Below are 26,291 nucleotides of genomic sequence, written 5' to 3'. Positions count from 1 at the left end.
GCACACTGCCCAGGTATGGGAAACTCTCCACTCGCTCCACAACTGTACACACACACGCACGCACACACACGCGCGTACACACACACGCGCAGATACGCATACACACACACGCGCGCGCAGACATGCACACACACACGCACACACACATGCCGCATTATCTTTTTAGGATTTCCTCTAGCGGGACGGCACTGTGAGACCTGTCGCAGCTTGTTCTTGTCTACCAGGGAGGGTTTATATTTAATTGTAGCGTGTGTGAGAGTGTGGGTATGTGAGTGTGAGAGAGTGTGTGTGAGTGTGTATGAAGAAGAGCCACATCCTGCTGTTTGGCAGTCACCTGCCCGGAGTAGAGGACTGTCCACCCCTCATGGTGGCAGGAGCCAGAGCCGTCCACCTGACCTCCCTGAATGCCGCAGAGATCCAGGCGGTACCGGTCCAGCTCCCCAACAGAGGAGTGGCAGCCTCTCCTCTGCAGTGAGCATTCGAACATTCCACGTGGCCACCCGTAGTGGCTTTTTGTTGTTTCTGGAGGAGCCCCGAGGGTAAAGATTCAATCTCATGGCTCCGCCAGATGGGGTTTGGGCCAGGAGACGTCATAGACGCCTGTCCCCCCGGAGCCTCTGGCACAAGCTTATAAATTTGATATTTTTTACGTGGTTTAGTGGTAATTTATTGAAGGTGGAGGGGTTATCAGCCCCTCGCACCCATCCAGGGCCCCCGATTAGCCGCTGTGGTGGTCACAGATGCCATGAGGGGAAAGGCCAATCGGAATTGGCCCTCCCCCCTACAGCACTGTCCACGACAGCGTTGCCAGTCCGGCACCACGGGGAGGTAGGGGGTTATTTTTGCCAGACACCAGGACCTACCATGGAGCTGATCTGCCCTCTGACGATCGACTTGTCATCTGTAAGATGCGCCTACCATTCTTCCACTCCGGTGGTGGGTTTACACCCAGGACCCCATTTCAATCGAAGGTGGGCCTGGTCTCAGCTAGCTGATGAAAGTTGCAAGCGAGAAATTCATCATCGCTTGCGGCTGGGGTTGGCATTGTCCCCCACTCCTCCTGATGTCGAGGGTAAAGGGGCGAGTTTAGGACTGTGAGTCATGCAACTGCAATGGCTGCAGAGGAGGTGTTAAGGATCGTTGAGAAAAGCGACAGGTCCACTCGAATCGTTTACAGCAATCCACGTCAGAGAATGAGGAGGCTTACTGCAGCGCCACACCTATTACCATCATTAGGGGAAAGAACGGTGATCCAATCTCCGACCCCCAGGAACAGGTTTGCAGATTTGCTGAGCATTTCTGTGAAGTCCTGGCGGAGGGGGAATCCCTCAGCCTGGAAAACATCGTGGCACAAAGTGAGGATGACCCTGCTGAGGCTGCGGTGCCTCAAATATTGGAGGAGAAAGTCACCCCCTGTGAGTGGCTGGCTGAGGTACCATCTGTTGAGGAAGTACTGAAGGCGATCCAGAGTCTGAGGCCAGAAAGGCACCGGGGAGAGATGATCTCCCAAGCGAAATGCTGAGGGGAGGGTGGCGTTTGTGCGCAGACTGACTTGCATGACATCATAACAACAGTCTGGGCCACTGGGTTCTGCAGGATTGGAAGGGTGCCCCGGTGCTCCCCCTCTTTAAGAAGGGAGACAACTTAGACTGTAACAACTACAGGGGCATCTCACTTCTCAGTGTACCGGGAAAGGTCCTGGAAAGGATTATTCAACATTGCCTTGCCAGGCACGCTGAGGAGAGGCTTGTGGAGCCCCAATGCGGTTTCATGAAAGGGCGGTTCTGCACAGATGCCATATTTTTCTGTCCATCTGCAACAGCTGACAAGACCTACATCTCTGCTTTATTGACCTGGTCAAGGCCTATGATGCCATCAGTAGGCCTGGGCTCTGGGTTGTTCTTCGTGCTTTCGGAGTCTCTGCTCATTAAGGACCTTCATGATGGTGAGCAGGCCCGGGTAAAACTACGTGGCTGGGAGTCAGAGCCATTCCCTGTACACCTTGGGGTGCGACAGGGATGTCCTCTGGCTCCCACATAATTTAACATTTATTTTGACCACGTAGTTCGTGAAGCCTTCAATAGCTGTACCGGGGGAATCTCCATATGGTACAGATATAATGGGAGGCTGATCAATGCCCGGGTGCGGTCAAGGGATGGCTCCCTATTGCTCAACCACGTTATGTAAGCCGATGATTTGGTAATAGCTGCTCATTCAGAGGAGGAGTTGGAGACGCTGCTGAGACTGGAGCGTGCCACTAAGAGATGGGGCCTTACCATCAGCCCCACCAAAACTAAACACCTGCCTGGGTATTTGTACCATCGGACACTCCACACCCACAACTCCCAATTGGTGATGGGGCAGTTGTGGAGAGAGTGGAGAGTTTCCCATACCTGGGCAGTGTGCTTATGACCGGTTACAGTTTAACAGCAGAGGTCTCACTCCAAATCAGTTGAGCAGCAATATCTTTTCATCGGTTGCGTAACGCTGGTGTGGAAGCTACCTTGTCTGTCGCTCCGCATGAAGCTTCGGGTCTTCTCGGCCACAGTCATTCCCTCCCTTCTCTACGCCTGCGAAACGTGGACCTCCCTAATGGAACATCTCCGCCGGTTAGAAACATTTAGGCTGGCCTGCCTACGATAATCCTGGGTTTAACCAGGCTGGATTATGTGAGGAGCTCACAAATCCTTGAAAGATCTGCGCAAGGTCCCATCAGTGAGCTCCTCCCGCAGGCAAAGGCTGCGATGGCTGGGTCATGTAGCCCGCATGCCCAGCCACCGCATGCCGAAACAGCTTTTGTTCGGCCGGATCGAGGGGGTTAAACGGGGCGCGGCACGGACTAGAGAAGAGATGGAGTGATGTGGTACAGGAGGACGTGGAGCTAAGTGGACTTGCCGATGACTGGTACCAGCGGTGTCAAGATCGGCCTCTGTGGAGGAGGCTCGTGATGGGTGCTACTGGGCAGTTGGAGGCAGTCGCCCTCCAACCACAACGGAGGGCGGAGGAGCGACGCTCACAACATCAAGCGGAGCGCCGGGTGCTAAAGCACAGCAGGTTGGCACAGTAGGGGGCACAGGTGGTGCATCAGCCAGTCATCTCAGTCAGTCGACCCGTGGCACCTGGGTCTGCCCCGTGACCTCCTGCCAACGGGCGTTCGACACTTCACGTGGCTTCAAGGTCCACATGGCCTGGCACAAGCGTCGTGGTGACGTCACCGCCACTTAGTGGCGAATGGCGGTTGTTGTGTGTGAGAGTGTGTGAGAGTGTCTGTGTCAGAGTGTTTGAGTGTGTCTGTGTGAGAGCGTGTGAGAGTGTGTATGTGAGAATGTGTGTGAGTGTTTGAGAGTGTGTGTGAGTGTCTGAGAGTGTGTGAGTGTGTGAGAGTGTGTGTGAGTGTGTGAGAGTGTGTGTGTGTCTGTGTGAGTGTGCGTGTGAGTGTGTGTGAGAGTGAGTGTGTTCAGAGTGTGTGTGTCTGTGTGAGAGTGTAAGAGTGTGTGTGTATTTGAGAGTGTCTGTGTGAGTGTGCGTGAGTGTGTATGTGAGAGTATGTGAGTGTGTGTCTACGTGTGTGTGTGTGGAGCGATAGTGTAGCGGTTAGCGCGCTGCGCTATGAACCTGGCGACCCAGGTTCGATTCCCGCTCACGGCCAACACCAGTGACGATTTTCTGAACCGGTCCCGGGCTTCCCCTAGGTCTACTCAGCCTCAAATGAGTACCTGGTGCGGTGTGTAAACATTGCCACTAGGGAGACAAAGGCGGTCGGGCGTGGTGCTGGCCACCCACCCCCTCGTGTACCGTTCCGGACTTCATAGGTGCTCGCTAACAGCACTTGCCCCTACAGTCTGTTAAGGCTATATGGGGGATCTTTGTCTTTTATCTTTGTGTGTGTAGGGAGCGGTGGTGTTGTGGTTAGTGCTACGCTGCACTACGAACCCCGGCAACGAGAGTTCGATTCCCGATCACGGCCAACACCGGCGACGATTATCTAAAGCGGTCCCGGGCCTCCCCTAGGTCGACTCAAATGAGTACCTGGTGCGGTGTGTAAACATTGCCACTAGGGAGACAAAGGCGGTCGGGCGTGGTGCTGGCCACCCACCCCCTCGTGTACCGTTCCGGACTTCATAGGTGCTCGCTAACAGCACTTGCCCCTACAGTCTGTTAAGGCTATATGGGGGATCTTTGTCTTTTATCTTTGTGTGTGTAGGGAGCGGTGGTGTTGTGGTTAGTGCTACGCTGCACTACGAACCCCGGCAACGAGAGTTCGATTCCCGATCACGGCCAACACCGGCGACGATTATCTAAAGCGGTCCCGGGCCTCCCCTAGGTCGACTCAAATGAGTACCTGGTGCGGTGTGTAAACATCGCCACTAGGGAGACAAAGGCGGCCGGGCATGGTGTTGGCCACCCACCCCATCGTGTGCCGTGCCGGCCTTCATAGGTGCTCGCTAACAGCACTTGCCCCTACAGTCTGTTACAGGCTACACGGGGGATCTTTGTTCAGCCAGCCCACGACCCCCCCCCTCTCCTCGTCCCCCCCCCCCCTCTCTACCCACACCCCCCTCGCCCCGCCCCCCTCTCCTCGCCCCCCCCCCCTCTCTCTACCCACACCCCTCCTTCCTCTCCCCCTCCCCCCACCGCCCCCTCCCTTCGGCAGCCTCTTGAGGAGGCGCGATCCCTCTCCCTCACCTGGCACACAGAGAGAGAGAGGGGGGGGAGGAGGGGAGGGGGCCGTGGGGTGTTACTCACCCGGCACTCGCTAACCTGTGAACGTCCATTGAACGTTCATTCATTTGCGGGGTTTGTGATTGGATTGCAAAGCCGGGTGGTTTGTTAAAAGGTTACAAAAAAAAAAGACTTGGAGTTTATGGGGGAGAGTTCCTGTAAGTGGACGTCAGTGGGCTGTGTGCCAGCCACTCTCTGGTCTCAGCCACTGCGGTGTCCCCTGTCCTCTGTGCGTGGTGGAGACACGAAGACAAAGCTCCCCCGTGTAGCCTGCACAGTGGCTGTCGTGGTGGTGGTGGAGGTGGTGGTGGTGGTGGAAAGGGGATAAGCAGCGAGGAGCCAAGCGGAATAGTCTCACGCTTAGATTTTGATTTAAAACGTGACTTCACCGAAAGAACTAAGAATATATATAGTCTCACGCTTGTTTGGGTTTCGATGTAAAAAAAAATATAATCCAACAACTCAGAGCGGGGTAGATCTGCGAGCGAGGCTGGTGAGAGTAGTTGAGCGTGGGCGAGGGTGGTGAGGGTGGCGAGGGTGGTGAGGGTGGTGAGGGTGGCGAGGGTGGTGAGGGTGGGTGAAGATGCACGTGCCGAGTCGGCGTGCCGGTGGCCGGGTGAGACGCGTCTCTCTGCAGGGCTGCGCGCCACACAGCGCCCCAAACAGCTTCGTGCTGAGCACGCACGGTGAGTCCGCCTGGTCTCGGAGGAGAGGCCCGCATCCAGCAGTGGATATAGACGATGGCTCGTGGTAATGATACTTGTGGGGTTATCGTTTGAAAAAAAAAACACGCGCCTTTCGAACGTCTTTTGCCTTTGTTTATTTCTTGCGTGAACGCTTTGACTTAAGACTCTTAGCCCGTGTATTTGGAGTTTGCGGTGTCTCTCTCCCCGTGGTCGCGTCGGCTTTCATCCGGGTCCTCCGGGTTTTTCCCCTCCGCAATGTTTAGAATCGCGTTTAGAGTGTCTGGCCGCTGTACATTTCCACGTGATGGATAAGCCACTTTTGTTGAGCTATCATTTGTGGCAGACTAGGTCGGTTCTGTAGTTCAGTTGAGCACTTTCCTGGGGAAAAAAACCCATAAGTTTTTCAGTAACTTAATTAACCGATATTTAATACTATTTAAAGCTTTCGTGCTTATTTCGGTAAAGTCACGTAGAAGGGAAATAATAAAATAACAAACATAAAACATAATACAATTCTCACGATGTTTCGGCTGCTTGCGTTGTGGCCGAAACGTCGTGAGAATTTTATCATAGTTAATTTTTATTATTTTATTATTTCCCTTCTACGCGACTTTACCGAACGAATCAATAATATTTAATACTAGTTCGTAACGCCTGTCTTCGCCAGGCAAAAGTTTTCAATAAATAGTAATCATCATTAACCTGATTAGATTTTTTTTTTTTCAAATTGTTTTCTACGATCAGACACTAACAAACAAAAAATTGTGTTTGAATATTTACGTGTTTAAAAAAAAAAAAATTCAGGGCCCCTTTATAACGTCATGCTTACAGGCCCCGCACGAACCTCATCCGGCACCGGCCGTGGGTTGACCGATTAAGGCGACAGGGAGGTGTGCATCGGCGGTGCTACCGCCCTCTGCGAGCAGTGAAGGGCCTTCATCCAGCAGTGGATTGACAATTGGAGCTGTAAATTATTGTCGTCGTCGTTGTTGTTGTGTAGTTAATGGTTGTCACGCTGCTGCTGTCTGGTAGGAAATTCCCCGTGTGTTTTATTCGTGGGATTGTGATGAGTGCTTTTGTGCTTCCGATGGTCTGGCCCTAGACTCAGCGAGTCGTTGTCGGTGAATGAGTAAACCCACAATTTGGTCACGGCACCAGTCATTTGTGAATTGGGAAAGTCTGCCCCCGTTAAGCCGGTCGTCTTTTAAGATTACTCCAATGTAGCAATGACGGTGACTAATCTGCGACCCTTTGTGAAAGCGCTGGTCTGTGGGTGTAAGGGGCCTGCCTCAAATGCTGCGTTGGCTGTGGGTTTTTATTTGGCCATACATCACCACGCCGGTCAATGCGGGATTAATGAAGGGTAACAAAACCCCCACAAACCACCGCACCGAATGAGGTCTTCCTCGCCGTCTGTTCGGTCTGAACATCGCAACCGATTCCATGGCCGAGGGTAATTATTTAGGATTATTGCAATTGAGGCCGTGCAATCCAATCTATGTACTGTACAGTAAACTCATAGCGATGCCATAGCGATACATAGGCACACAGATACCTATAGTAATACATAGAGACACATAGAGGCATAGATGCATACTGAACATCTATGAACCTACTGGACACAGTTTAACACGTAGGCTTTCACGACCAATATCATCCTTAATAGATGTTTTTTTGAGTTAGATCGCGTAAATATATAAATGTTGTATCGTTAAAACCCGCCACCACCCGCCACAGCTAACTAGTAAGGGTTGTCACGTAAACAGAACTGGGCCAATTCATCACTAGCACAGCAGTAAAGCACACCGGTGTGCTGGAGAGCCAAGCCACAACATTTACAATCTGAGTACTTCATCGCCTGAGGAAGCAGGTTGTAATTACTGGCGAAGCATCGTACTCAGATTGTAAATGTTGTGGCTTGGCTCTCCAACACACCGGTGTGCTGTACTAATACACTATACACTACACTATATACTGCACTATACACTACACTATACACTACACTATATACTGCACTATACACTACACTATATACTACACTATACACTACACTATACACTACACTATATACTACACTATACACTACACTATACACTACACTATATACTACACTATACACTACACTATATACTACACTATATACTACACGATACACTACACTATACATTACACTATACACTACACTATATACTACACTATACACTACACTATATACTACACTATACAGTACACTATACACTACACTATATACTACACTATACACTACACTATATACTACACTATATACTACACGATACACTACACTATACACTATATACTACACTATACACTACACTATACACTATACTATATACTACACTACACTATACACTACACTATACACTACACCATACACTGCACAAAACACTACACTATATACTACACTATATACTACACTATACACTACACTATACACTACACTATATACTACACTATACACTACACTACACACTACACTATACGCTATACTATTACAGTATACACTAGTGCTGTGCTAGTGACGGATTGGCCACGTTCTGTTTAGGTGACAACCCTTACTATTTGGCTGTGTCGGGTGGTGGCGGGTTTAACGACACAACATTTATTTATTTACGCGATTGAACCCCCCAAAAAAACCACTACAGGACACAGTACAAACTAGCTTAATAGCTCATGGGATTCCTCCAGTGTAAATACAAATTCCGCTCCTGGTCCATAGCTACATATACGTAGAGACACAGCGATGCATGGAGACCTATCGCCCTCACAGAGACTCACAGAGACATTAAAGACGCAGCCACAGCCGTGCCACTGTGGCCATGCAACCCACAGCTACGGACCGCACGACGAACCCGCTGTGGTAGTCTGGGCTCCTTCAACGCAGGAGGAGGAGGAAGAGGAACAGCGACACGACACGAACTCTCTCTGTTCGCTGAAGCCATCTCTGATCGTGGCCACCAGCAGCAGCATCAGCACACCGCCACATGGGCATCGAGCTACTGAGCACATTGCTGCGCCTGCTGCTGCTGTCGCTGCTGTCGCGAGCAATTTTTCGAATTGCGCAGAATCCTTCGTGATGAGCAACTAGCAAAGTCTAGTTCACAGCGTTGCGAAACAGGAGGCCTTCATCCAGCAGTGGATCGACAAAGGGACTGGACATCATTGCGTTGTTTTTGTCGGTTAATCATTAACGCGCCGCTGCTGCTGTTGTTGTTGTCTAGTAGAACAGCCTCGCGTGTTTGTTTGTGGGACTGTGATTTGCGGTCCTAGACTATTTGAGTTGTGGATTCCGTGGTTGGTCAGCGGGACAAACTGCGATTAGTGAATGAGGTCGACGTTTGTTAATTGGGGAAAGCGTTATCCAGCTAAGTCGGTTGACTTTACGATTATTATTATTCTGGTGGCCGGGTGGCTGGGAAGTTACCGACGGTGTCCTGAACGATTGTTTAGCCCAGGAGGGCCTCACTGGATCATCTCACGACTGCTCATCAGGAGGGTGCTGTCAAGTCTTAACACTTAGCTGAAGCGTTCGGGGGGGGCAGGGGGGGCAGGGGGGGGCAGGGGGAGGGGGGGGCGATGTTTACTGCTGTTGCATAATTTCAACGGGAGTCATCCTGCGGTGTATTTTTTTTGTTTTGGACAAAAAAAATGTTTTGATTTAAAGCTTTCGTGACTGCAGTAATTCATATTCTTAGTTTGATTCCGGCACGCGCGGCGAACTGCGTCGCGGGAGGGGAACCTTGCCACGTCCACGGAGGGTGAAGCGGGCGGCGACGCACGCCACCGCGCTCGTCAGAGGAGGAATCCGATGAGCTACGGAGTTCTCTCCCTCTCTTGTTTATTTTTTTATTTACACGCTTTCCATGAACTCACTCTGTCTTTTGTCGTCGTCGTTGTATCCTCAAATCTTGTAGCTCAATTTTAACCCACTTCCCAATGTGGTATCGACTGCAAACTTGATGATGATACTTTATTCTATCTTTTTTTTTAATATATTATTTTTTATATGTTATGTTTTCGTCTTGGTGGGTCTAATTGTCCACTGTCAACTCACGTTGGCTGTAAATCACCACGGGCCCCTTACGCTGTGGAAAGCTTCGGGGCCACTTCCTGGAGTCGTGGAGTAGTGTTGAGTCTATGGGTAGTTTCGATTTAAAGCTTTCGTGACTGCAATGATTCATCTTCTTTGGTTCTTTCGGTAAAGTCACGTAGAATGAGAATAAAATAATAAATTGATAAAATAAAATAACACAATAATATTCTCACGACGTTTCGGCCACAACACAAGCGGCCTTCATCAGGTGAAGGGAGCGAGACTGTCTGGTAGGACAGCGCTGGAGTGAGAGAGCCACGTTCAGATCACGGCTTTTAAGCTGTGTGAGAGGAACAAAGAGCCTTGACGAAGGAATTAGCATAAAATTTAGCATTGAAAAGGCTAAATGATTAGCTTGTGACTGGTCACAGAAATAGCTATGTTAAAAGTTAAAGCATACACATCCGCAGAGGCACCCATTGTTAAAAGGAATTAGCATAGAATTTAGCATTGAAATAGCTAAATTAAGGCATTCGCTTGTAACTGCTACAGAAATAGTTACGTTGAAGTCAGAGCATACACATTCACCGAGGCACTTAGTACAAATCAAAACAGGAGAATTTAGCATTGAAATAACTAGGCGAATTTAGCATTGAAATAACTGGGTGATTTGCTAGTGACTGGTCACAGAAATGACTACACATCTGAGCTATTCACAGTACTATATAGTGAACCAATAAAAACTAAAATATAAATTACCTTCATGTTATCAATAAACTCTATATTCTCCAATCAGCTAAGCTACCAACCATAAGTCGATATATATCACAATGCTATATGGCGAAAAAATGGGTGGATTCTTACCCTCAAATTTCCGTACCACGGATAGCTACGGGCCCCGTTCAGACGGACGAGTTCGTCCATGGTCGGAACAGAGGAGGGGGAGAGAGACAGCTGCGAAGCCCTAGTATACTCCATGTTGTAAACCATACCATTAACCGTGGTGTGAGAGGTATTAAGAGGCAATGCTGGCGAAAGAGCTGCGGTCTGAAGGTCATCGTAAAATTACAATTAATTAAGAACAGAAATGATTTAACACATCTTTCCAGTGGTTACTAAGCCTGAATCCATCTTCTCGGTTGAAATTGTCTCTGTGCTTGTATATGTGAATGGCCTCATGAACGAATCTCTCATGGTAGCCAGTTGGTTTGCAAAGAACCTCCGTCTTGGAGAAGTCAATGTCATGTGAGCCCACTGAATTGTAACAGTGATCTGCCACGGCAGAGGAGTTCGTCTTACCGTGTTTCAAGTCTGCTTTATGTTCGCGGATGCGGTCCGAGATATGTCTTTTGGTTTCTCCAATGTAGCTACTACCACAGAGGCACTTTAGTTTGTAAACGCCCGGGTACTGTATGTCTGGAAGAGCATCTTTTACAGATGGAACTAAATCACGGATTTTGTGTACTGTATTGAATCGGACCTGGATCTTGTGTTTATTCAGGATTTTGGAGATCTTTTTAGTGACCCCTGCAATGTAGGGTAAGGTGATGGTTTTGAGTGGCTCCACAAGAGGATCCTTCTTCATGACTGGAGTGATGGCTTTGCGGATTGTGTAGTCGGAGTAGCCATTAGCCCTGAGAGCCTGGTGTACGTGCTTGAGTTCACTGGTAATGTGTTCCTGGTCGGAAATGCATTGGGCTCTATGGTATAGAGTCTTGATGAGGCAGTTCTTCTGGGATGGATGGTGGTGGGAATCCGGTTTCAAGTAAGCATCTGTATGGGTAGCTTTCCTGTAGACAGAGTGGCTCATTGAACCATCATGTCTCCTTTTAATTAAGACATCCAGAAAGGGTAGTTTGCCATCTTTTTCGACCTCCATGGTAAATCTGATGGCTGGGTGTATGGAATTGATGTGGTCGCGGAATTGGTCTAGAGCAGGCTGGCCATGTGGCCAGATGACAAAGGTGTCATCAACGTACCTCTTCCATAAGGGTAGTGCTGAGTCTATGGGCAGTGCTGAGTCTATGGGCAGTGCTGAATCTATGGGTAGTGTTGAGTCTATGGGCAGTGCTGAGTCTATGGGCAGTGCTGAGTCTATGGGCAGTGTTGAGTCTATGGGCAGTGCTGAGTCTATGGGCAGTGTTGAGTCTATGGTGGAGTGTTGAGTCTATGGGGAGTGCTGAGTCTATGGGCAGTGTTGAGTCTATGGTGGAGTGTTGAGTCTATGGGGAGTGCTGCGTCTATGGTGGAGTGTTGAGTCTATGGGTAGTGTTGAGTCTATGGGCAGTGTTGAGTCTATGGGCAGTGTTGAGTCTATGGGCAGTGTTGAGTCTATGATGCAGTGTTGAGTCTATGGGTAGTGTTGAGTCTATGGGTAGTGTTGAGTCTATGGGTAGTGTTGAGTCTATGGGCAGTGCTGAGTCTATGGGCAGTGCTGAGTCTATGGGCAGTGCTGAGTCTATGGGCAGTGCTGAGTCTATGGTGGAGTGTTGAGTCTATGGGGAGTGCTGAGTCTATGGGCAGTGCTGAGTCTATGGGGAGTGTTGAGTCTATGGTGGAGTGTTGAGTCTATGGGGAGTGCTGAGTCTATGGGCAGTGCTGAGTCTATGGGTTGCCCCAACATTCTGTTAAGGTTATACGCTGGAGAGGGGGGGGGGTGTCTTTGTTTTAAACTTTGGAGGGGGGGGTGGCGGTGAATAAAAACCACGAACGATTTGAGCGGAGTGCCATGGGTGTGCGATGCGTTGCAGGCCAACTGAAGCTCTCCATTGACGTGAAGGAGTCGACGCTGGGCGTGCACGGTGAGTTAAGGGCCCTTGGTCGGAGTCCACCTCCAGCGGGAGACCTTCTGCTAGCGGCGGCTCCACCGTCACCACTGTGGTCAACAACAACCACCACCACCACTGTGGTCAACAACAACCACCACCACCACTGTGATCAACCACCACCACTGTGGTCAACAACAACCACCACTGTGATCAACCACAACCACCACCACTGTGGGCAACAACAACCACCACCACTGTCAGCAACCACCACCACTGTGATTAACCACAACCACCACTGTGGGCAACCACAACCCCCACCACCACTGTGGTCAACCACAACCACCACCACCACTGTGGGCAACCACCACCACTGTGATCAACCACAACCACCACCACCACTGTGGTCAACAACAACCACCACTGTGGTCAACCACAACCACCACCACCACCACTGTAGTCAACCACAACCACCACCACCACCACTGTGGGCAACCACCACCACTGTGGTCAACCACAACCCCCACCACCACTGTGGTCAACAACAACCACCACTGTGGTCAACCACCACCACCACCACTGTAGTCAACCACAACCACCACCACCACTGTAGTCAACCACAACCACCACCACCACTGTGGTCAACCACAACCCCCACCACCACTGTGGTCAACCACAAACCCCACCACCACTGTGGTCAACCACCACCACCACCACCACTGTGGGCAACCACCACCACCCCCACCACTGTGGTCAACCACAACCACCACCACTGTGGTCAACAACAACCACCACTGTGATCAACCACCACCACTCTGGGCAACCACCACCACCACTCTGGGCAACCACCACCACCACTGTGATCAACCACAACCACCACTGTGGGCAACCACAACCACCCCCACCACTTTGGTCAACTACAACCAACACCACCCCCACCACTGTGGTCAACCACAACCACCACCACTCTGATCAACCACAACCACCACTGTGGTCAACCACAACCACCACCACTGTGGGCAACCACCACCACTGTGGTCAACCACTACCACCACCACCAGCGGTTAGCGCGACGCCGTGCTAGGAACCCGGCGGCCTGAGTTCGATTCCCGCTCACAGCCAACACCGGTGATGATTATCTGAACGGGTCATGGGCCTCCCCTAGATCGACTCGGCCTTAAATAAGTACCTAGTGCTGTGTAAACATCGCCACTGGGGAGACAAAGGCGGTCGGGCGTGGTGCTTGCCACCCACCCCCTCGTGTGCCGTTCTGACCTTCATAGGTGCTCGCTAACAGCACTTGCCCCAACAGTCTGTTAAAGGCTCGACAGGGGATCTTTGTCTTTGTCTTTGTGTGTGACTCAGTCATGGAAGCCAAGGGGCTGATGGGAAAGGAGTTCCAGACCTGCAACTCGTACGTCAAGGTACCATTATTCTTCTTATTATTATCGGCCGTTCGCAAATCAGTTGCTGGAAGGGAGCGGGGGATGAACGGGAGGTCGGAGGGACAGGACGGAAAAGGAACGGTGATACTGGAGCGGGAGAGGCTGCATCAGGAGGTGCAGGGGGAGGAAGAATAGGAGGGGGATGGGAGAGGAGGAGGGGGAGGGAGCGGGTGGAGGAGGGGGATGGATGAGGATGGTGGAAGTGGAGTTGGTTGGCGGGGGAGGAGGGGAAAGAGCAAGAGGAGGAGAGGGAGGAGAGGGAGGAGGAGTTTGTTTTTACAGCGGGCGGTGACGGTGGGAGGGGTTCAGAATGTGGGGGGGGGGGGGTGGGCACATGGAAGTCACGTGGTTTATCGGAGGCTCGATCCTTAGAGAGAGAGAGAGAGAGATTGGGTAAACAAACGGCACCAACGCCTACGGGAACACGGGGGAGACGATGGAAGTGAGACGATATTTAAACGATTGAACCAAGTTGGGGCCATGAATCGTGACAACCAAACCGCAGGAGATGAAGGTCGGAAGTGGGGCGGCGGGGGGGGGGGGGCGGGGGCGTTAATCCGATGGCCCCCTCGTGTTGAGCCGGTGCTCGCGATCAGACCGACGGACGGCACTGCACCTCCAGTGCACCTCCAGTGCCGTCGCCCTCCGCTCACGGCGCTGGCCCGAACGACGCGACGGCGATCTCTAGGCCCCCTCGCCGTGTAGTGGTAGGCGGCGCGGTGGCGGTCGCCGCGGCGAATGCCAGCCGCGGCATTTACCAGGGCGGTCCCCTGGGGCTAGAACCGTGACGCCCGCAAGAAACTCCCGCCTGGGGCCGAGTCGCCCCGTCGCGACTCTGACGGTCACTCCGCCTCTTTCCCCCCCCCCCCCCACCCCTCCCTTTTAGTTGGCGCTGGTGCCAGATCTGGAGCGGAAGCAGCGCTGCAGAACGAGGACGGTGCCCGACTGCAAGGGCCCGGTCTTCCACGAGCACCTCGCCTTGTAAATCGCCGACCCCCAAACACCGACCGCCCCCTCTCCCCCACGTGCTGTGGTCACACCATTCAAAGCGACGCTATTGGCTGCGTCGATAACACGAGGCCCTCCTGGATCGACAACAGCAGGGAAGGCAACATCGGAGCCAATGCACGAGCTCGGTCACATTGGTTAGCCGCGGGCCTTTTGCTCTGCGACAAGTGTTGAATTCGTGACGGTGACGGTGATGACAACAACGGCGACAGCGACAGCGGCGTCACTGCCCGAGCTTCCTCCCTCCGTGACGTCACCGCGGCGTCGAGATGACGCCACTGTGACGTCATCGCAGAGGGAGGGGAGATGCGCGCCCACCCTGTGACATCATCGCCTGGGCCTGAGCAAGCGCCGGAGGTTTCTTCCATCCCTCTCGGCATGTGGCCGGTCAGCTTGCCCGGTCACTCAGAGGGCGCCGCAAAAAAACACTCAGCAAATCCGCCAATAACAATGCATAGCCCTCAATGGAAGAGGATTTAATACCCGATGCTTCGGGGCAATGGTCCTTCTTGATGTCTGAGACATCACCCATTTTATAAATATTTTTTTGTTCCCTCTTTAAAGCCAAAGTGTGTATTGACGTGGGACACGTTGAGCAGTATTGCTGACTGCGCTTGTGCACCGCTGGCAAACGCAGCGGCAGCATCACCACCACCAGGGGTTTTGCTTAATGGCATCGAAGCTTTACACTCGAAATCTCTATCGTGCTGGGTGACCTTGACGGGAGCCGTGGTGACCCCGCGATGCACACACGTGACCTCGCGGAGAGGCAGGCGGATGGAGACGAACGATGATTTATCTTCCCGCACGCAGCGTCCTGCAGGCGGAGGATGAACAGAAGAGGCTACTCATCGGCGTGTGGAGCTTCGATCGGCAAAGCCGGTGAGTCCCGGTCACAACGAGCAAGGAGGGCACGTGGAGGGGGAGTCGAGTGAGATGAGAGGGGAGAGGTAGGAGAGTGCGTGGAGGGGAGTAGAGTGAGCTGAGCGGGGAGAGGTAGGAAAGTGTGTGGAGGGGAGTGGAGTGAGATGAGAGGGGAGAGGCAGGAGATTGCGTGGAGGGGAGTGGAGTGAGATGAGAGGGGAGAGGTAGGAGAGTGAGTGGAGGGGAGTGGGGTGAGAGGGGAGAGACAGGAGAGTGTGGGGAGGGGAGTAGATTGAGATGAGAGGGGAGAGGTAGGAGAGTGCGTGGAGGGGAGTGGAGTGAGATGAGAGGGGAGAGGTAGGAGAGTGCGTGGAGGGCAGTAGAGTGAGGGGAGAGGCAGGATAGTTCGTGGAGGGGAGTAGAGTGAGCTGAGCGGGGACAGGCAGGAGAGAGCGTGGAGGGGAGTGGAGTGAATCCGGAGCATTCAGCGGTGCCCGTTTTCCGTCGCAGGCACAGCGAGCTGCTGGGATGCATGAGCTTTGGCGTCCGTTCGCTGATGATGGCGGCCAAGGTACGCGCGGGCACTGGGGGCGCACCGCACGTTTCGCTCGCCTTCACGTGGGTCTGGCCACGTTGTAGCAGTTGGAGTCTTGAGGCCTCCCCCCCCCCCCCACAACTCGCTTATTGGAGAGTGGCGAGGTCAAGCTGTTGCTAGAGGATTGGCTCAGCACCACCATCATCACCACCACCTCCGAAATTATCACCAGCATCACCTTTCGATGCATGCACCTACCCACCAACCCAAACACCATCACCTCCACCACGGACCACCACCACCACCCTACCCACACACCGACCCACCTTAACACCACCACCTACCACCAAAACCACCCTACCCAGACACCCACCCACCAGAACACCATCACTGCCACCCACCTTCCATCACTTTGCCCCCCACGCACCCGCCCACCACTACTCAACCATCAATCCACCACAATCACCCAACCACCACCACCACCCAAAAACCATCCAACTATACAGGCACTTCAACCACCACCCCCTCACCTCAAGAGACGTCACCCACCCACCAATTTCCCCCACCCACCCACCCACCATCACCACCACTGTCCCCCACTGCCCCCGCCCCCCCTTGCTGTAGGACGTGAGCGGCTGGTACTACCTGCTGGCCGAAGAGCTGGGCCGCACCAAGCACCTCAAGTTTGCCACGCGGCGCTTCAGGAGCCACAGAGGTGAGGATGTCATTAAAAAAAACACACGGATGGCGGCGCTGCACGTGGACACCGGTTCACCCAGGGGTCAGAGACGCGGACCGGCACGGCGGAGAGACCCGGTTCCACTCCGGGTTTCGGTCGCTTCCTGTGGTTAAACCGGGTTCTCTGGTGAAAGTGAGTTTATGGTCTCAGGCCGGTCACTAAGGACTTGCACAGAGACCCATAGACTCACGCAGAGGCCCCATAGACGCACACATACCCATAGACTCACACAGAGACCCATAGACACACATAGAGACCCATAGACTCACACAAAGACCCATAGACTCACACAAAGACCCATAGACTCACACACATCCATAGACTCACATAGAGACCCATAGACTCACACAGAGACCCATCACCTCAGATAGATAACCATATACTCACACAGAGACCCATAGACTCACATAGAGACCCATAGACACACATTGAAACCCATAGACTCACACAAAGACCCATAGACTCACACATATCCATAGACTCACACAGAGACTCATACTCACACATAGACCCATAGATTAATATAGAGAACCATAGACTCACACAGATACCCATAGACTCACACAGAGACCCATAGACTCATACAGAGACCCATAGACTCACACAGAGACCCATAGACTCAGATAGAGAACCATAAACTCACACAGAGACCCATAGAATTTCACAGAGACCCATAGACTTTCACAGAGACCCATAGACTCACCTAGAGACCCATAGACTCACACAGAGACTCATAGACTCACATAGAAACCCATATACTCACATAGAGACCCATAGACTCCCATAAAGACCCATATACTCAAATAGAGACCCATAGACTCGCATAGAGACCCAAAGAAGACCCACTGACCGATTTCGCTATGGATGGAAAGCGGAGATCCCGGAGAAAACTGAACGTATTCTGCTTCGTTTTAGTTGATGTATCATGAATTGTGCTGCCAACACGGTCGCAGCAGCAGCAGCAGCGGCAGCGGCAGCAGCGGCGGCGGCGGCCATCTGTTTGAATGAATCCGATGATTTTTACGACTCCAGACAGGCTCGGGCAAATTTCATGGCCGGCATCAGCGAACGTCTCTTCCTGTGGCCAGCGCACGGTGAAGGTGAGCGCCTGCAGGCGCGCACCGGTTATCGCCGCAATGTTCCGACTCGCGCGTGAATTCACGGCATCTTTTTTTTTTTTTTCTTTAATGGGGCTACGTCCCCGGCGTAACGGTGTGTACGAAAACACGCGCTTGTGTGGGCGCCGCGGAGTCCGCATGCGATTCCCTCCCCGACTTGTCCGTTTTGCCCAAGGTCATGGTGTCGCGCGGCGCTGACGGCTTTGGATTCACGATCCACGGCAAGGATCCCGTGCGCGTTCAAAGCGTCGACTCGGGCAAGTGGGACCTCTGTCTGCGGGGGCTCAGCAAGGGGGACGCACGCACGCGGACACACGCACGCACGCACGCACGCACGCACGCACGCACGCGGACACGCGGACACACGCACGCACGCACGCACGCACGCACGCACGCACGCGGACACGCGGACACACGCTCGGCGGGCCGGCGAATCCTCCCCCGCCGTTAGCAACCCCCACCCGCTCGTAACTCGGACCGACGCCCAGTCGCCCGCCACCGACCGGGGCCCCAATCGCGTTGGCCGACGGCACCGAGGCCTTAAGGGGATAGAGGGGCGACTTTTTTGCGCGCGACGGCCCTGACGCAGGGCGACGTAAATAGAGGGAGGGCGGGAGCATCACCGCCGCGTGATTGCTCGGCCGATGGAGGGGTCGGTGGGGGAGGATTGGGGTTGGGAGGGGGGGGGGGGGCGGGGCTGTGTGGGGGGGGGGGGGGCTACCCCATCGTTGTCATCGTCGTCGGGTGTAAAGAGGCGGGGCGATCGAACGATGACATCGGTGCTCGCCGCGTGCAGGGAGCCCGGCCGAGGGCGCGGGCCTGCGGCCGCTGGACGCCATCGTGGAGCTGAACGGGCGGCCCGTGTCCACGTGGAGCTGCGAGGAGCTCGCCTTCTCCATACAGTGAGCAGCGGAGAGAGCACGCGCATGCACACGCGAGCACACGCGCGCACACACACACACACGTTCACACGTTCACACGCGCATACATGCACACACGCACGCACACACACGCACATACGCACGCACTCATGCCCAAAGTGCCACAACGAATTTTTGAGCCGGCAGCTCCGCTCTTACACAGCCGCGCCCACTGATCAGGGAACCCCGCCCACTACCCAGGTAGCCCCCGCCCACTATTCAGATAACCCCGCCCACTACTCAAATAGCCCCCGCCCACTACCCAGGTAGCCCCCGCCCACTATTCAGATAACCCCACCCACGACTCAGGTAACTCCACCCACCAAATGGCTCCCGGTCATCGTCGTCATCGGCAGCCATGGTCAATCTTGATGGTCAGTCCACCGCTGGAGACAAGCGTCCCAAAGCCGCCCCCCCAACGTTGCATGTCTATGTATCTCTCACGCAGTTAATTCACCTTCACTGGAGTGCGTGCCTGCCTATGTGGATACTTACCCGCTGCACTGATGTTCTATGAAGAGGGGCCGTTGGAGAAACGTCGACTGTTTTATGTTTTTCCTTTTACAGCCACGCACATGCACGGTGTTATTGTTGGGTTGTTATTGTCGACTGTGCCTGTGCACCACCGCCCAACGACGCAGCAGCAGCAGCAGCAGCGCCGCTGGCGTAAGGCACTACCACTAGAGCAAGAGGCACATCTATCCATGCAACGTGCCTCTCTTGCAGTTACTGCCCGCACAGCGTGGTGCTGGGGGTGGAGCGGTGCGCTGGCTGGGGGCGGCCGGTCGCCACGGACAGTGCACTGCAGCCGTCCTCCCAGCATGCACCTGGCTGCGACAGGACCTCCGGGGTTAAAGGTCGCCGGAGCCGAACGACGGGAAAGGAGAACGAATTTCCCGCGGGGACAAGGGAGCCGGGCAGAGGCGTCATACCAAAGGAATACTTCCCGGCTTCAGGGGTAAATGCCGCTCGTTGTAGTCACGGTTCCGAAGACTCGAGCTTTGGGTCAGCTCGCGTACGTTAGGATCGGCGTCGTAACAGCCTCAGCCACCCCCCACTACCCGACACGGCCGATGAGCAAACGCTGCCAATGTTCCGCCGCTTCGGCGTCACACCAGCGGGGGTGGAGAGGTGGGGGCGGGGGGGGGCGGGGGGGGGCGGGGAGGGGGCGCGTGGCTGCTGGCAAGCGATCCACGCCACTTTTGACGAAATATTTATTAATCGGGCTCGATGGCCGCTCGCGGGTAACGTCGGTGGCGAGCGACGTCCGCACCGCCTGGGTTCCTTCCTCCCGCACCGTGTCTGTCGTCAACACGTGGCGGCCAGCGTGGGGGAAAGTGGCGTTCAAATAACCGCCACGGCTGATGCAGCCTTGGCGGGGCAGGGGGGCGGGGGGATGTTGGGAATTACTTAATCCAGCGGTGGATTGACAAGTGGCTGGATGCGTCTTTTGGTCTGTCGCAGTCACTCTTGCTGTGTCGTGGCCGATACGTCAATAATTGCCTTTCGTTCTTCGACAGCTGACCAGGGCCGTGGCGTCCACCACACAGCTTCAACGCAGAGGTACTACTGTTCTCGGCGTGCCTTTGCCGTGACGCGTGTCTCAGCCGGGAGAGTCTCAGGACTCCCTTCGAGGAGGTGCCCTGCCACGTTTTCGCAGCGGGAGAGCGAGGCTGCCGCTCAATTGTGCGCGATCACAATTGAGCACTTTGTTTATCTCGCGACGGGAGGAAGACCGGAGCACCCGGTGGAAACCCCATGCGGATTAGGGCGAAGAGCGTAGAAATCCGGGCGAGCTGAGATCCCCCCGTGTAGCCACGACAGACTGCTGTCGGGGGCCAGCGGTGATAGCGAGTAGCACCTATGAAGGTCGGCACGGCGCACGAAACGGTGGGCGGCCGGCACCACGTCTCGTCTTCAATTGTCGGCAGCATTTGAGGCTGAGGCAGCCTAGGGGAGGCCCAGGACCGGTCGGCGCACGCACTCGCACCCCGCAGAGCGAGGGTAGGACACAGAAACTCCACGCGGAAAGGTTGCCCGAGTCGCGAATCGAACTCGCACGCGTATTTGCTGTGAGGCCCCGATTGGTACCATAGCGCCACCCTTAACACTTTAAATTCAGAGAGTCTCCAATGCAATCCAATCTCCCGCCGCGCCACTTGATTCGGCACGCTTCGGGGCTCTTCGCCGCGACCCGCGTCCCGGCACTTGCAGGGGCTGCGCCTCCGCCGTACCCACCTGAGGGCCACGCCGTGGGAACTGATCGCGAGCCCCCCTCTCCCCCCCCCCCCTTGCTGTGTTCCGAACAGCCGGCGCTGCTGAGAGGTCGCGGGAGGGGGCGGCCTCGTTCCCACGCTCTCCATCCGCGTCATCGTCGGCGTCGTCGTCGGCGGCGTCGTCAACGGCGTCGTCGTCGTCATCGTCGTGCTGCTGCGCCTCCGGCGACGCTCGTGGAGGGGGGCCGGCCCCCCACGGCGTGCGTTGCCCGACGCAAGCCGCTCGTCCCGTCACGGAGAGAGGTTGGTTGAGTTCTGGGGGGGGTGGGGGTGGCGGCGGCGGCGGCGGCGGTTGTGGTGGGGGGTGATTTGATTGTTGTTGTTGTTGTTGTTTGATTTTAGTAGCGGGCGAGGATCCGTAATGGTGGCAGTTTCGTTGACACCCATTGACAGCAACCAAATAGGCAGCACGCACTGCGGGTCACAGTTCGGATCCGGCAGGCCGCCCCGGTTATTACCGCGGGCCATCGGCATTGCGGTAAATATTTTGCCGGAAGTCCAAAAATGTGACTGGAATTTTTACTCAATTGGGATTCGACGCACCACATTGGCAACATTATCCCCTACCGGCAGACTCGGGTCAACACCATTGCTGCGAAAGAGACTCCGCTCCGGCCTCTCGCGTTCTCACCCCAACTTGGAAACCCCCCCCCCCCCCGGGCACAACGCCATGCCAAGTCCATTGCGTAACCTCGCTCGGACACTCGGGGGATGGATCCCGGATGCCAGGGTCATCATGGCCTCGGGTGCCGGAGACACCTTTGAAGCCGGCGTTGGCCGTGCCGAGCTTCACGCGGCCACACAGCACGCGGGTCCAGCAGCAGCAGCAGCAGCAGTTCTGGCAGCAAGTCGATCACCGTGGATCCGCCGTCTTTAGTTTGTTGACCTTGCCCCCCGGTTTAGCACGGTTGGCTTGCAATAAAGAACGGCGACAATACGAAATGAACTCAGCAATTTTATACATATAGATTTTTTAAAAGAATCTTTTTGGATGAGCACAATACTCGTGCCACAAAGCGCGGCACTTCTCTGGCACGCCGCTAATGCACATTTCTCCCTGCGGCAAATGGAGCGCGGAGCATTTTCATTGCCGCCACAGAGTGTAGCCTCCATAAGGCGAATCCTTCTCACCCACGGTCAGCGCCGCTCCCGCTCGCTCCCTCGCTCAGTCAGGTCTTTCGGTCGGTTGGTCACTCAGTCGCTCGCTCGTACGCTCGGTTGCTCGCTCGCACGTTTGGTCGCTCGTTTTGCTCTGTCGCTTGCTCACTCACTCGGTTGCTCGCTCATTTGCTAGGCCACTCCGTCACTGGATCGGTTGCTCGCTCGCGCGTTTGGTCGCTCGTTTTGCTCTGTCGCTTGCTCACTCACTCGGTTGCTCGCTCATTTGCTAGGTCGCTCCGTCGCTGGATCGGTTGCTCGCTCGCACGTTTGGTCGCTCGGTCGCTCGGTCGCTCGCTCGCGACCGCACACTTGGACCCGCCACGTGGACAAGGGGGATGGCCGCGGTACACCAGCGTCCGGGCCGCCATCGGGGGCGGATTCCGGCGATGTTCCGCTCCGAAAATACCGGCCGATGGGGTGGACCGGCACGGCGGACTGTCGGGCGGGCCACAAATGCGAGCGATTCGTGGCACTTTGAGGCATTTGTCAAAGTGCCTTGCAAGTGCGAATATTAATCATCGTGATGATTGTTGTTGCTGCTGTTATAGTGTGTTGAGTTGAGCGGAATATGCGGACGGAAGGCAAGTTTTGTAAAACATCTACAGCTCGGTGCTCACGCTGAGCGACAATCCTTGCCGGCTGCCTCCATGAGCAAAGAGCGTGCGGGATTTGCCCATTGCCCTGTGCACGTGCGGAATTATTCGCGCGTTCGATTTCCGTTTAAAAAAAAAAAAATACGAAACTTCACGAGTCGATCGTGATTATTCACGGGTAAACATTTTTTTGTTTTTCAACATACATATATTTTTTTCGTGCATATATATGTAAACAACTCCTTTAGGCGGGCCATTGTAAACGACGGGAGAGTGGGGTCACGGCCACTCGAGGGCTCCCCAAAGCCCGCAACCGGAACGCCGCGCCGCTCACAGGTGGCCCGGCGCGGCGAGCCGCCCCCGCCGAGTGGCAACGGAGGCATTCGCCCACGCCGGAGGGGGTCTCCGTATTTTGGTGGCCGCTTGCACCGCCCCAGCCGCCGGCTCATCTCTGCTCACGCGCTGCGGGTGTGCGTCGGGGTCTCGGCGACGCCGCGTTTTGTTCACGTGTGGCTGCGTGCTCACGTGTGGCTGCGTGCTCACGTGTGGCTGCGTGCTCGCGTCCGCTTGTTGTGTTCTCGTCTTCCTAGGGGTCAAGACGGATCGCCGCTATTCCGTCGGAAGTCACGAGCCCGTAAGTACTCGCTTGCATTCCTGTTGCAGTAGCGGTAGTAGCAGTAGTAGTCGTAGAAGTAGCAGTATTAGTAACAGCAGTAGTAGTAGAAGCAGTAGAAGTAGCAGTATTAGTAATAGCAGTAGAAGCAGTAGTAGTCGTAGAAGTAGCAGTATTGGTAACAGCAGTAGTAGTAGAAGCAGTAGTAGTCGTAGAAGTAGCAGTATTAGTAACATCAGTAGTAGTAGTAGCAGTAGTAGTCGTAGAAATAGCAGTATTAGTAACAGCAGTAGAAGTAGTAGAAGCAGTAGTAGTCGTAGAAGTAGCATTATTAGTAACATCAGTAGAAGTAGAAGCAGTAGTAGTCGTAGAAGTAGCAGTATTAGTAACAGCAGTAGTAGTAGAAGCAGTAGTAGTCGTAGAAGTAGCATTATTAGTAACAGCAGTAGTAGTAGTAGAAGCAGTAGTAGTCGTAGAAGTAGCAGTATTAGTAACATCAGTAGTAGTAGAAGCAGTAGTAGTCGTAGAAGTAGCATTATTAGTAACATCAGTAGTAGTAGTAACAGTAGTAGTCGTAGAAGTAGCAGTATTAGTAACATCAGTAGTAGTAGTAGCAGTAGTAGTCGTAGAAGTAGCAGTATTAGTAACATCAGTAGTAGTAGCAGCAGTAGTAGTAGCAGCGCTAATAGCAGTACTAGCAGCAGTAGTAGTAGCAGCAGTAGTAGCGGCAGGAGTAGTAGTAGCAGCAGCAGTAGTATCAGCAGCAGTAGTAGTAGCACTAATAGCAGTAGTATCAGCAGTAGTAGTAGTAACAGAAGTAGTAGCAGCAGCAGTAGTAGCAGCAGCAGCAGTAGTAGTGACAGCAGTAGTATCAGCAGTAGCAGCAGTGGTAGTATCAGCAGCAGTAGTAGTAGCAGTAGTAGCAGTAGTAGTAGCAGTAGTCGCAGCAGTAGCAGCAGTAGTAGTAGCAGCAGTAGCAGCAGCCGTAGAATCAGTAGTAGCAGCAGTAGTAGCAGCAGTAGTAGTAGTAGTAGCACTAATAGCAGAAGTAGTAGTAGTAGCAGCAGGAGTAGTAGCAGCAGTAGTAGTAGTAGCACTAATATCAGTAGTAGTAGCAGTAGTAGCAGCAGCCGTAGTATCAGTCATAGCAGCAGTATTAGTGACAGCAGTACTATCAGCAGTAGCAGCAGTGGTAGTACCAGCAGCAGTAGTAGTAGCAGCAGTAGCAGCAGTAGCAGCAGCAGTAGTAGCAGTAGTAGTAGCAGTAGTAGCAGCAGTAATAACAGCAGGAGTAGTAGTAGCAGCAGTAGTAGTGACAGCAGTAGTATCAGCAGTAGCAGCAGTGGTAGTAGCAGCAGTAGTAGCAGTAGTAGTAGCAGTAGTATTATCAGTAGTAGCAGCAGTAGCAGCAGTAGTAGTAGCAGTAGTATTATCAGTAGTAGCAGCAGTAGTCGCAGCAGGAGTAGTAGTAGCAGCAGTAGTAGCAGCGCTAATAGCAGTACTAGCAGCAGTAGTAGTAGCAGTAGTAGTAGTAGCAGCAGTAGCAGCAGTAGTAGTAGCAGCAGTAGCAGCAGCAGTAGTAGCAAGTGAAGAGTGACACGGAGGCGACAGACCGCCGGTGAGCGAGCGACGTGCCGTCCCGTGCCGTGGTGGTGATGTCGTCGTGCAGGAGAAGAAAGCGCCCGGCGCCTGGGGAGACTTCTTCCCAGACAAGCGGAGGTGCCGGCTCCGACTCGGGGCCCACATGGCCGAGTGGAAGAAATCGTCATCGTCATCATCATCCGACGACGATGACGAGATTGACACGCAACCTCTCGGCCACCGCCAGCACGATCAACGTCATCGGCATCATCAGCGTCATCGCCTCTCACTGGACCACGGGCGAGGTTCCGCCGGTGCTGGAAAGGCCGCAGATGCTAAGGTGAGGGGGTACCGTTTAAGAGAGGGGGAAACACTCTATCCCATGCACACGGAACACTTGGAGGCTGTGCCGCGTTCTCCTGACACAGCCAGGCCACGGCTCCTCCCCAACGCCCCACGGGAAGGGAGTTTCACAACAACATCTGTGTGGTGCGGTGATCCGCTAACCCCTCGCTGCTGCTGCTGCTGCCTCAACCGCAGCGCTGGGTCAATACAGGCAGCAGCAGCAGCAGCAACAGCGGCAGCAACAGCATAGCCACTGCCACCGCCACCATCACCACCATCACCATCACCACCATCACTACCATCACTACCACCACTAACATTACTACCATCACTACCATCACTACCACCACTAACATTACTACCATCACTACCATCATCATCACCATCACTAACATCACTACCATCACTACCACCACTACCGCCATCACTACCATCACTACCATCACTACCACCATCACTAACATTACTACCACTACCACCATCACTACACCATCACTACCATCACTATCATCACTACCACCACCATCATCACTACCATCACTACCACCACCATCATCACTACCATCACTACCATCACTACCACTATCGCCATCACTACCATCACCATCACTGCCATCACTACCACCATCATCACCATCACTACCATCACCACCATCACTACAATCACTACCATCACTACCATCATTACCACCATCACTACCATCACTACCATCACTACCACCATCACTACCATCACTACCATCACTACCACCATCACTACCATCACTACCATCACTACCACCATCACTACCATCACTACCATCATTACCACCATCACTACCATCACTACCATCACTACCACCATCCCTACCATCACTACCATCACTACC

At 53.8% G+C, this 26,291-nt stretch overlaps 1 protein-coding gene across 2 annotated transcripts; it reads left to right on the top strand.

Annotated features, from left to right (window-relative positions):
- Positions 1-5,285: 5,285 nt before the first annotated feature.
- On the top strand, positions 5,286-25,859 carry LOC116955441 (uncharacterized). 2 transcript variants are annotated; one of them, XM_076064617.1, is made up of 15 exons: positions 5,286-5,408; positions 12,210-12,260; positions 13,590-13,648; positions 14,556-14,650; positions 15,491-15,559; positions 16,052-16,112; positions 16,701-16,791; positions 17,848-17,915; positions 18,109-18,190; positions 18,730-18,835; positions 19,580-19,811; positions 20,374-20,416; positions 21,163-21,372; positions 23,474-23,517; positions 25,166-25,859. In XM_076064617.1, the coding sequence occupies exons 1-15, from the start codon at positions 5,306-5,308 to the stop codon at positions 25,670-25,672; spliced, it is 1,821 nt and encodes a 606-aa protein (XP_075920732.1). In that variant the 5' UTR covers positions 5,286-5,305; the 3' UTR covers positions 25,673-25,859. The 2 variants fall into 2 exon arrangements, with proteins under 2 accessions (XP_075920732.1, XP_075920733.1); XM_076064618.1 differs by lacking the exon at positions 5,286-5,408 and adding an exon at positions 5,488-8,922 and having other exon boundaries at positions 25,166-25,858.
- The last annotated feature ends 432 nt before the right edge of the window (positions 25,860-26,291 follow it).

Source organism: Petromyzon marinus, unplaced genomic scaffold, assembly GCF_048934315.1.
Source record: "Petromyzon marinus isolate PM22_M1 ecotype Great Lakes invasive population unplaced genomic scaffold, UKy_Petmar_22M1.pri1.0 PM_Scaffold_548, whole genome shotgun sequence".
In the NCBI taxonomy this organism is placed as follows: Eukaryota; Metazoa; Chordata; class Hyperoartia; order Petromyzontiformes; family Petromyzontidae; genus Petromyzon; species Petromyzon marinus.
Note: the sequence above shows the minus strand (reverse complement) of the source record. Positions and strands in the feature narration are given on the sequence as shown.

Excerpts from the sequence above, each read along its gene's own strand:
- LOC116955441 (XM_076064617.1), top strand. The coding sequence starts at position 5,306 with ATGCACGTGCCGAGTCGGCGTGCCGGTGGCCGGGTGAGACGCGTCTCT. Across the intron at positions 13,649-14,555 it reads CCTGCAACTCGTACGTCAAG|TTGGCGCTGGTGCCAGATCT; the intron begins GTACCATTATTC and ends CCTCCCTTTTAG. Across the intron at positions 14,651-15,490 it reads TTCCACGAGCACCTCGCCTT|CGTCCTGCAGGCGGAGGATG; the intron begins GTAAATCGCCGA and ends TCCCGCACGCAG.